The sequence below is a fragment of the Mus pahari genome, unplaced genomic scaffold (genome assembly GCF_900095145.1).
Source record: "Mus pahari unplaced genomic scaffold, PAHARI_EIJ_v1.1 scaffold_6396_1, whole genome shotgun sequence".
NCBI lineage: Eukaryota > Metazoa > Chordata > Mammalia > Rodentia > Muridae > Mus > Mus pahari.
The window spans coordinates 42,394-54,804 of NW_018392456.1; the positions used below are offsets into that span (position 1 = coordinate 42,394).

A 12,411-nucleotide genomic window follows, 5' to 3' on the forward strand; every position below is an offset into this window, starting at 1 on the left:
AAATGCCTAAGAGGTTAAGACAACTTCATGCTCTTGCAAAGGTCACAAGTTTGATTCCCAGAATCCATGTGGAAGCACACAACCATCTGTAACTAAAGTCCCAGAGGATCAAATGGCCTCTTCTGGGCTGCACAGGCACTGTACTCACAAAGTACATAAACATACATGCAGGCAAGACACTCATATATATTAAAGAAAATAAATCTTTTTTAAAGAAAGGAGAGGAGAGGAACAAGGTGAAGGGAGAAGAGGGAAAGAGAGGAGGAGGGGGAGAACGGGGAGGAGAGAGAACACTGGGGGATACAAAATGCCATCTTCAGGCCACGGTATAGACATTGAAGTCTTGATCCACAGCATCTATGGATGCCTTAATTGTCCTGTAAAAGACCAGGCCTGATACCAGCCAATAATAAATTGAGAAGAGGGTCACACAGATCTTCCCCTTCCAGTTTAACCATTGGCTTCTGAGGGAGGAGTAGTCATCTTTAAGTTTGTTTCCACAAGTGAGCCTACCGGGGTCAAATGCTCAGTTCCAAACCCTTAGGCACACTGGGTTTAACTCTAGTTAAGCGCCATAGCTGACAAAACAAAAAGATGTCAATGTGAGAAAGGAACTTGTAAAGAAGTCGGGTGATGAGGTAGAAGGGAAACAGAACTGAACAGAAAGTGAGAGTAACCAGAATGTTCTATATATAGGAATGAAATACAAATCAATGCACTGAAAAAAATGTAATAAAGAGGCATGGCCTGAGAGGAGATAAACTAGAACTGAATCTCTTCAGGATTCACTATCACTATCTGTGATTCACTGCTGAAGGCATCCAACTTTATTCGGTTCTCTAGTGCCTCTTGTTTTAGTGACAAAACATGATTTCTATGTGAATTAGGGAAGGTATTTGGGAGTCCTGGGGGAACGACTTAGTATGTCCAGTCAAAGACTTACACATTTGAAAGACCACATTTGTAGGAACTAGCGACCTTAATTAGATGTGAGACGTGTCAACTAGAGCAATTTAGTATAACCACCCACTCAATGTAATCACCAGGACACCCTAAACCTACTATGGATGAAGGCAAGCTTGAAGCACTGCAATGAAGTTGCACACATTTCCACCTCATATTGGCCCTGTGACAATTTTTTTTTCTTTGTGTGAATGGAGGGAGTCAAGACATGGCTGTTCAGAGCCACACAGCTCCAAACAACAATGTGAAAACCCAACAGAAAGCTTTTCTGACTGTGTCATCTACACAATCGAGTATAGGCATAAAAGAACTTTACCATACTAGGAGGAGGGATCGATAGGTAAGAGAACCCGAGTTCAGATCCATAGTGCTGACACTGAAAGGTGGACATGATTGCTTGAGGCTGTTGGCCCAGCATTAGAAAATGGAAACAGTATCTCCCTGACCAGTTTGCCTGATCAAGATGGTGAGAGACTTTCCCAAGGAATTAAGGCAGAGAACAATATAGAAAGGCCCCCCACACACATCTCCCTCTGGATTCATTATGAATTTATGTGGATACAGCATGGACACATCTATAAAATAATGCACTTAACACTAAGGCAAATATTGAACAACAGTAGACAAGGTTCAGAGGTGTACTCACCGTCTTTTGCCCATAGAGACTCTTGTTTTACAATATTCTGGGTAACAGATTTCTGAAAAAACTGTCTTATGTATATGCAGGTGAAGTTTCTTTAATTTGGAGGATTTCGGCAGAGCGTAGGCAGTCACTAACAATGCATCTGAACTATTAATATCAATGGTAATTTCTTCAAATAGATCCATCACTTGTCTTACAAATCTTTCCTCCTGGCTGTCATGCAGACAGGAGAACAAATTCTGGGGTCTTTCCAGTTTCTCACTGCACTGTTGTTGACCGAGACACTTAAAGTACCTAATGATTTCCTGTCTTACATATATGGATCGTAGAAAGCCAAAGCATGGTTGGAACAAGGAGGCGACTTGTCCATTGATGAGTCCAAACAAAAATGTGCCTGTCTGGAACCAGTGGGTCTGGCCACGAGCATACATGGTTCCTAGAAGTTGAGATATGCTTCCAATGACTGGGACATATGTGTCTTTGTCTTGTCTGAGGAAATAGAACATGGCAGCAAAATATGACTGAAGTGTAGGATGATAAAACACAGTATCGTTATCATGATTCCGGAGAAATTGAATCCTCAGCCATACTGCCTTATCTGAGTCAGATATCCCATTCCTCCTGAGATCTTCAGAGTTGAAAACAAACAACTGTTTCCACATTCCTTCTACAGCCAAGGTACACAGGGTCTTTAATTGGGCTCTGTTCTGTTTATAAATACTATGGGCATATGTTGATTTGAATGCACTAACCATAAAGTTTGTGAAGAAAGTTGCATCTGTTTTAGCCATAAAGTACCCTTCCTCCTCCCTGTCAAATTGCCACTTTAAACAATTACAGAACATCCAGCATAGATAAGGATTGCTGCATAAATGGAGTAATTCATTATTCCTTAAATTCTCAGTTACTACTATGCCTCTCTGGTTATTGAAGAAGGATATACAATAGAACTCTACAGACTGCTCGGAGAATCCTTGCATAGTTATCATCCTTGGATACTGCAGCAAATGACGGATTTTTGGTAAACTTACTTGTCCCAATTCAAGAAGCAGAGAACATCCTGGAAGCATTATTTTCTGTAGCAAACTACTCAAGATGATTTGTGTTGGCAGCCTCTTCCTCCAGTCATTGCACAAGTTTGTCCTGAGTTCCAAGTCAAATTTCAGGTAATCAAATCCATCCAGGATAAACAAGATTCTTTTTGGATCAGATAAAATGTCATCCAGTGTCTCTGAAGACTCAGGCAACTTACTTGAGATAAGCTCAGCTAAGCTTAACTCTGTGGTATTGTTAAGTGAGAAGACAGAGAAGAAGAAAACATACTGAAACCGGTTCTGAAATAAAACTCCTGATGCCCAATCCAACATTGCTTTTCTTAAGAAAGTGGTTTTTCCTTCTCCTGTTGTACCCGCTACAACTGCAGTGACTGGTTCTGACTCAGAATCAAATATTTCCTGCAATGCTCTGTACTGGACTTCTACAATTTCATGGTACTTTCTATCAGGTATATGAGTGTTGGTCTCCAATGTCCATATCCTTTGAAATGTAGTCTTCATAAATTTTTTGTATTTAGTTTGTTTATCTGAGTGGGATGAAATCAGAATACAGGACAATTAGGAATAGAATACTCCCAAGAATGAATTACAGTATTTCTTAAATATATACATGCCTAATGAATGACCTACACATCTGCATCACCAGCAAGGCCATTGTTCCTGCGGAGAAACAAAAGGGTGGAGAGCCACCTACCTTTTCCCCTACAACAAATTCCCATCTCCTTCGCGGGCACCTGATATAGGTTTTCCTTTCTTATGACACCACAAACAAAGCATGGTTAGGGTCCCATCCTAACCCCAATCAACCAACCAGTTTTCTACGACCACACCTCTAGATAGAGAAAAATATTGCATGAAACACTTTCCACGCTTGTGAAAAGAAGTGGGAACTCACTGCTAAAGGCAGTGTGTGAATACTGTGTCCCATATGTAGGGCCCCTTCTCTTCAAAAATCTATAATGCCAATACATTTTACATTCACCTTCCCTAGAATACTCCTGCTCTTACATGCTTTAATTCACGTAGAAAATGAACTCAGGAGCTGGAGAAATGGCTCAGCGGTTAAGAGCACTGACTGCTCTTTCAGAGGTCCTGAGTTCAATTCCCAGCAACCACATGGTGGCTAACAACCACCTGTAATGGGATCTGATGCCCTCTTCTGCTGTAGACAACTACAGTGTACTCATATACAAAATAAATAAATAAATAAATAAATAAATAAATAAATTTTTTAAAAGAAAATTAACTCAGCACATATCTCCTTGGTACCCAACTTAGGTCCTAAAACCCAGACTCTCAGTTGGTTGTTTCCCCATACCTGGGGTTATAATATATTTGATATATTGCCTATAAAGCATTATGACCAAACTGGTCATTCGCCTTTGAGCAACAGCTACAGTAAAGGCTGAGTTCTGGATATTTGTTGCATTACAAATTTGCTAAGGGCATGGTACCTCCCAGGAGAAATCTGTAAGTACTTCACTTGTAAATGACTTTATGAGTTAGGACTCAGAATGTTGCTATTCAGTTTAAAACTTTCCTATCTCCAGTAAGGCATCTAAGAATCCTTCTATTTATAATTTTTCAATTTGATAAATATGTTTATAATTCTATGCTCAGTCACAGCAAGATTTACTTCGGGTAAAAATGCAGTGACTCCAACTTGGGAACTATAGGGTTTTAAGTCTATGGGTAAGAATCCTGATCAGGGTGTCAGGTTGCCCTGGATTAAATTGTATGCATCTCATAGTTTTAGATATGTTATTTAATGTATTCTAGATCAATGTCCTCAGTCAAAGAAGTCTGAGAGAAGGCGTTTCTTTCTCTGGTTATTTATGAAGAAGTTAGCATGCAGCCAGCATATGAACAGTAACACACTTGAATACTTCCTCATGAGTTTCTTCTGTACCATGCTTTCGGAGGACAGGAGCCTACAGTCTTCTCTGGGATTTACTGGCAATTGCATCAGTGATTGGTGTGTCCGAGATGTTCAGGAAGTTAAGAGAACGTGCTATTCTCCCAGAGGATCTGGGTTCAGTTCCCAGCACAGACGTTGCTTCTGACAACTGTTAAATTCAGCTCTAGGGATTCCTGCCCTCTTCTGGCCACCGCAGGCATTGCTTGCATGTGGAGCATATTTCATAGGTATAAGCAAAATACTCATATAATTGTTCAAATATCTTTAATATAAATACTCAAATATCTTTTCAAAACAGAAAATTTGTATTTGCATGGAATTTTAAATCTATTACTTTTTTGTTCTGTTTTGAAAAAAAGGATGTCCTATGTTTCCACATAATAAAATGTTGGTTTGGGGCTGCAAATATGTTTTAATGGACAGGGGCACACTGGACCAACATGCAACTCCAACAAGTTGTCCTCTGATCTCCACATGCACTCCATTGTACACCCACACAAATCAGTAACTACGTAAATGTGGGTTGGAGAAGTAGCTCACAGGTTAAGACTACATACTGCTTTTGCAAAGGACCCGAGTTCAGTTCCCAGTACCCACATCAAGTGGCCCACAAATGCCTGCAGTTCCAGCTCCAGGGGATCTAAATCCTCTGACCTAGAGGAACCTACACTCCTGGAAACACAACCACATGTTGACACACACATAAATATAATGTAAAATAAAGCTAAAATAGCAAATGTAAACGTTACATGTTAAGAGTTTATGTGACTTAGTGAGATTGGATGGATGAATAAATACTGGAATTGGGTTAAGTTTTACTGCTCCTTAAGTTGAAACAGTAAGGTCTAGATCATTTCTACTATACAAATCTTGTGCTTAATTTAAGAAATTTATTTTTTTGTGTGCTGTCTCTATTTGTGGTTCTCACTCTGGGCCTCTCTGTCTCTGTCTGTCTGTCTTTCTCCCCAAGCAGAAAATAGGTCTCATCTGTATTTTAAAGTTTCTTCACTGAAAGGGGGGAATCCTGACATCTGGTGGAGATAAAAACCCAAAGTAATAATGCCTCTCAACAGTCAAGACACCTTTCCAAAGAAAAACTTGAGCATTCTGAAAACAGTGACATCACTACAGCTAGGAAGTCTTGTTTGGGGATGAAAAGTTTACACATGTCCACAGAGGACAGACACTTAACTCAGTCAACCTAAGAGAATACACTATCTGCTTCAGATGGCCGTGGCTCTGGGATCTATTCAGCCTTGCTTTTAATTGAGTGGAACAGAATGTGCCGTGTATGTAATTTGACTTCTTAAGTCATGATAAAAGTGTAAATATTCAATGGATTGAATGGTTAATAAAAGAGGATCATACACTCCTATGTATAGCAAGGCAACAAGAAGTCCTATCATGTTTGTAGGGATGGCTCCAGCTCCCTGACTCAGTGTCTCCTATCCTGTAAGCACAACTAGTGTAGTAGCCTAAAGAGAACAAAAACTTAAGCTTAAGAATTTGTCCTACTCTAATCAAGTTTCTTTTTTCCTGTATTTAGAGACAGTCTTTTGTATCCCAGAATACACTTTGAACTCAAACTAGCTATATTGTCAAGAAACACTAAGAAAAGCTAGAATGCATAGCTTGTGGTGGTTTGGACCAGATAAGCAGGTACAGGGGTTGGAGCAAAGACTGAGGGAATGGTCAAGTAATAACCAGCCCAACTAGAGACCCATCACATCAGCAAGCACCAATCCATGACAGTATTAATGATACTCTCTTATGCTTGCAGAGAGGAGTCTAGCATGGCTGTCTTCTGAGAGGTTCCACCCAGCAAATGACTCAGACAGATGCAGACACAAATAGCCAAACGGTGCGTGGAGAATGGGCACTTAGGGAAGAGCACAGGGAAGGACTGTGGTTCTCACGGGGATAGGAACTTCATAGGAAGACCAACAGAATCAACTAACCTGGGCTCTTGGGGCTCTCAGAGACTGAACCACCAACCAAAGAGCACACAGGGGCTCGAACTAGGCCTCCCTGCACATATGTAGCAGATATGCAGCTTATTCTACATGTAGATCCCCCAAAACTGGAATGAAGCTATCCCAAAAGCTGTTGCCTATCCTGTGGGATATGTTCCTCAAGCTGGGCTACCTTCTCTGGCCTCACTTGGAAGAGGATGTGCCTACTCCCACAAAGGCTTGATGTGTCAGAGTGGAAGAATACCCATGAAGGACCCACCATCTCAGAGGGTAAGAGAAGGGGGTATAGAGGTAGGATTGTGGGAGGGGGTGACTGGGAGGGAATGAGACCTCCATTTTCCTGACAACTCTCTCATACCTCCATCAGAACTGGCATAGAAACCTGCTATCCCAAGGGAGACATACATTCACCTGCCACCTCTCCCCTGATCTTCTTAAGACCTGCAGATCCTGAGCCATACATGTAAGCTTCGCTTTTCCCTCCCATCATCTCTTATCTCTGAGCCCTTTAGGCCAAGCCAAGCTGCCCTGTGCACCCTGATATTCCAAGAGTACCTCAATTCTTCTGCCACCTCTTCACCCACCTTCATCAGACTTGTGACTCCTGAACCAATCAGAACTGCATTTCTGGAACCATGTATTCCAAGGATAGCATCAGAAATCCCCCACACCAGATCCATCAAGGTTCACTTCCATCCCAATATCTACTACAACAATAATATCTCGGGGCCAAAACCATCGAGATATAAATAAAACTGCAAGACCTGAAAGTGAAAATAGAAGCAATAAAGAAAAAACAAACTAAAGAGATCCTGGATATGGAAAAACTAGGAAAGAGAACAAGAATAACAGATGCAAGCATCACCAACAGAATACAGGAGGTGGAAGAGAGAATCTCAGATGTAGAAGATAAATGGAAAAGAAAGATACATCAGTCAGAGAAAATATTAAATCTACAAACTTCCTGACACTAAACATCCAGGAAATCTGGAATGCCACATAAAGACATAATCTATGAGTAATAGGAAAAGAAGAAGGTGTAGAGTTCCAGGTCCAAGGCCCAGAAAATATTCTCAACAAAATCACAGAAGAAAACTTTCCCAACCTAAAGAAAGAGATGTCTATAAACATACAAGAAGCATATAGAACTCCAATTAGACTGAAAATCACACCAACTAGAAAAGAAAATCCTCCTGTCACATAATAATCAAAACACAAAAATACAGAAGAGAGAAATAATTCTAAAAGCAGCAGGGGAAAAAGGCCAGGTAACATAAAAAAAAAGGCAGACCTATCAGAATTACACCAATTTCTCAAGAGAGACTCTCAAAGTTAGAAGGCCTCAGATAGATATCTTATAACCTCTAACAAACTGCAGGCGCCAACCTAGACTACTATACCCAGCAAAAGTTTCAATCACCATAGATGGAAAAAACAAGATATTTCAAGACAAATTCAAATTAAAACAATATTTATCCACAAATATAGCCCTACTGAAAAAAACTTGGAGGAAAACTCCAACCCAAGGAGGAAAACTACATTCAAGGAACTGCAGGAAATAAGTAATTCAATACCAACAAGGCATTAAACTTTTATAGCTTCATCCCACTTCCAGTTCACTCTCTGTTTCATGCTTGCAGCTGAGGTGTGATCTTAGCTTCCTGCTCTATTGCCATGCCTATGTGTTGTCATGCCTCTCTCCATAATGGACTCATCACTTTGGAACCATAAGCCAAAATAAGTTCTTCCATGAGTTGCTTTTGGTCTTGGCGTTTTATCACAGCAACAAAAAAGTAAGTAATACAGTGACCATGTCCAGTTATTCTTATATGTATACAGTTATACATATATATCTACATGGTCCTTCCTAAATAACAGATACCTATATCCCTATGTGGAAACCAATTTAGTGACATTGATCATCTTGCTACTGCTGACTAGACAATAATTCGCATAACTCATGACCAGTTGAACCAAGCAAGTGGTTTTGCTGAAGATTTTTGATGGACACTTCTGTCATTTACAACATCTGTTAAACCATAATTCTGTCAAAGGAGGTAGACAAATTGGGACATGGAGATGGTTTTGATGCCTCTGAAATGTGAAGTGATTTGTTGATAAAATACTCCCTCCAGAAGTTTTGGACATGCTCCACACCTGGAGAAATTCTAAGGTTGCAAATCTGAGGTCTTTCTCTACTGTCTTGAGAAATTCACAAGGTGATGAAGATCTATTCATTCATAGCACATGTCTAGTTAACAAAATGAGTAAGCAAACGATAGAATTCCATTGCAGCTGAGTCTGGCACTGGGTACCTGAGAACACAGAACTCGGGAAGTTAAAGGAGAAAGTCATGAGTTCAAGACAAGTCTGAACTACACAGTGAAACATTTTCAAAGATTGAAAGGGAAAGAGGGAGGAAAGGGAGAGAGATAGAGGAAGAGAGGGGGGTGGATGTCTTACTTGTTTTGAATGCTACGTTTTAAAAAGCAAATAAAAGAACAATTTTCTTAGCTAGCTAGAGTAAACAATGTCAGTATTAGACTCTGCTTTATTAGTTACAATCCATCCTGCATATCTTTTGTTATGTGCATTAGAACACCCTCTGTCACCGCAGTTAATTGATGACTTGTATATAATACTCAATGGCTTTTTTTCAAATCTTTCTCAAATATCCAGACATGGAGAGCTATCACTCAATGATGACACCACCTTCACATTACAGTTGTTAGCTTGGTGCTTTTGTGAGATCCCCAAGAGTCAGAGTTGGGGGTGTCTGACTCTTTCCCATGCTCTTGGGACACTTTCTCTCTTGCTGGGTCGCCTCATTCAGTCCCGTATGAGGGTTTGTGCCTGTTCTTACTATTATTGAGTGTTCCATAGATGTCCTTGGGAGGCCTGCTGGTTTCTGAAGATGAATGCAGGAACAGCAGATGTGTGTGAGAGGGGAGGGGAAATCAGAGAATGGACGGAGAGGAAATTGCAGTTGGGATGTAATATATAGGAGATTCGAAAGTTTAAAATAGAAGGTCCTAGATGGCAAACTTTCCCTGTCACTGCCAAGTGTCCTGAAGATTCTGTTTGACAAAGTTTCAGTGCTTGGACCACCTGAGTTGACCCCTCCACTGCCCTTGGTGCACATTTTCTACACACCTTTGGCTATACTTATATTTCTTGCTGTTAAAGGATACTCTCTGAAAGCTAGAACTGGGATAACAAAAAGCTAGTACAAACCAGAATGAAATGAATGAAAGTTCCCCCAAAATAAACAGTTATACAGAAAATTGAGTTGTTCTTAAGAAATATTAGTTACTTAAGAAATATTTAGATAATTAAAGAGTGTTATTAGCAAGTATGAGACAGAGGATTTGAGAAAATTACTAAAGAAGGAAAACTTAGGGAAATTTAGAAGCAGACAAACTGTAATGGAATCAGTAGGCTTTTCTGCTCAGTCTCAGAACTAAAGAACTTGTATGAATAGGAAGAGAGGTCACACAGTTAATGACAAGCCTTGGTAACTTCCTAAAGGCAAAAGTGAGGAGATTTAGGAATCCTGATGTTCATTTGTTCTTTACAGAATTGTGCGAAAGTTAGGAATCATATTAAAACAGGAGTTCATGACCGAGGAAGGCACTTTGGGTCACTGAACTGCCTGCCTTCCTGAACAGACTTGTTAGACCAGAACTTTTCTGATAGACTCCCTTTGCTTAAGCAAGGGGCTACACGATATTTTAAGAATCAAAGAAAAGGGGCAATGGGCTTATGCCAAACATAAAAGAAATATAGAGGAAGGAAAGGAAGAATTAAGTAAGTGTCAGAGAAATTGAACTTTTGTAGAAAGCCAAGTTTGATAGAACAGGTAGTAGGAAATAACTTTAGATCTATTAATTCTGTGCCAAACTGAAACAGAATCAAATTCAAATAGAGTCATCCTGTCTAGCATTTCTATAACTGCAAGTCTTTACAGCATCAATCTTACGGAAGACCATATTGAGTTAAAAGAAAATTGATTATCATAATGTTAATTTTTAGTTTTCATAAAATTGCCGTTTGCTTGCCTTGTTCATCTGTTGATATTCTATGTAATCAAGGAAGACTTTAGAAGAAAATGTATTTTGAAAAGCTGTGTAATCAATGAATAAAGTAGGGAGGCCCAAGGCCTGACAATATTACTGAGGCTATGGAGCATTCACAAAAAGGGAAGTATCATGATTGCCCTCAGAAAGACCCAACAAGCAGCTGAGAGAGTCAGATGCAGATTTGCACTCAACCAATGGACAGAAGCAGCTGAGCCCTGATGTTGAATTAGGGAAGGCTGAAAGAAGCTGAGGAGAAGGGTGATCCTGTAAGAGGACCAGTAGTCTCAATTAATCTGGACACCCGCGACTTCTCAAACACTGGACCACAAACCAGGCAGCGTACACCAGCTGATTCGAGGCCCCCAACACTCATACAGTAGAGGACTTCCAGGTCCTTGTTCATTCAGAGATGATGCATCTAACCCTCAAGAGACTGGAGGCCCCAGGGAGTTTAGAGGTCAGGTGGGGTGGGGGTGGGGGGTAGGGGGTGGGGGGATCCACATGGAGACAGGGTGGGGTGGGGTGAGGAGGAAGTGTGGGATATGGAGCAGTTGGAGGGTGGATGGGGTGGGGAATAGAATATGGAATGTAAAAACTAAATTAAAAATTAAATTAAATAAATAAATATGAAGCTTAATGTTTGTTTGTACGTTTAAAAAAAATTCTGAAGGAATGATGTTGTGCATAAACAAAGCCTTCAATAGAAAGAGACTGTCAGAGTAGGAGAAGCCATTCAGAGATGAGCATCCACTCCGTCCTGTCTCCCATGAAACAAATGACTTTCTTGTCTAAGCCTTCCTTTCCTTCACTGTTCCTGTTTCCACCCTTCTCCATGCCCTGCCAGCAGCCAAGGCCAGTTCCCAACATTTCCCCTTTCTCTCCATTCTCACTTACTTCTCCTCTTTTTCTGAGCCATGATTGAGAGGTCCTCCCGATTGACCTTTAGAAACAGGCTTAATACCATATTCCATGCCTGTCCTGGATAATGTGTGTTCAATAGCGTCACCAGGTCTTCTTTGGAAGAATTCTCAATTTTCGTCCAGGATATTGGTTTGAGATTAAATTTCTCAGGCTCTTTCCTGAGAAGCTCTTTAAAACTCTGGAACTCCTCATCACTCAGTTTTAGCACAGGTTTCAGCAAGCCAGAGCCAGATGAGTCCGCCATCTTCGACAGTGATCTCAGATTCCAGAGCTTGATAATCTTCAAAACAAAGACCTAAGTGATAACTGAATAATTAGATGAGTGTCAAATCTCAACAACTTCAAAAGGCTCAAAGTTATTGATATTATAATATCTTTCCTTCGGATATATATGGATTCATCCTTCACCCTTTCACTCTAATTTATATGAAGCATGTGTTAAAACTAATGGCCAGACACTGGTGGTGCACACCTTTAATCCCTGCACTCAAAGTAGTCTGAGGAAGCCAGAGATCTCTGAGTTCGAGGCCAGCCTGGTCTACAGAGAGTGTTCCAGGATAGCCAGGGCTACACAGAGAAACCCTATCTTGAAAATCCAAGCCAATGGAAAACACCAACCCAAGGAAGAAAACTGCACCCTAGAAAAAGCAAGAAGTAATCTTTCAACAAACACAAAAGAAGATAGCACAACATAATTCCACCTCTAACAACAAAAATAACAAGAAGTAACAATCACTTTTCCTTAATATCTCTTAACATCAGTGGATTCAATTCCCCAAAAAAGATATAGACTAACAGATTGGATATGTAAATAGGACCCAGCATTTTGTTGCATACAGGAAACCCACCTCAGTGACAA

At 40.3% G+C, this 12,411-nt stretch overlaps 1 protein-coding gene across 2 annotated transcripts in view; it reads right to left on the reverse strand.

Moving 5' to 3' along the window:
- The window catches only part of LOC110315035 (NACHT, LRR and PYD domains-containing protein 9B), a 29,755-nt gene extending 17,895 nt beyond the window's left edge, over nucleotides 1–11,860 (reverse strand). Inside the window, exons 1-2 of one of the 2 annotated variants that reach the window (XM_021189203.1) lie at nucleotides 11,526–11,860; nucleotides 1,610–3,188 (exon numbers count right to left, since the gene is read on the reverse strand). In XM_021189203.1, coding sequence (XP_021044862.1) covers nucleotides 1,610–3,188; nucleotides 11,526–11,796 — 1,850 coding nt within the window. In that variant the 5' untranslated portion in view covers nucleotides 11,797–11,860. The remainder of the gene's footprint in view (nucleotides 1–1,609; nucleotides 3,189–11,525) is intronic. The other variant, XM_021189204.1, reaches the window with a different exon arrangement.
- Nucleotides 11,861–12,411: the final 551 nt, after the last annotated feature.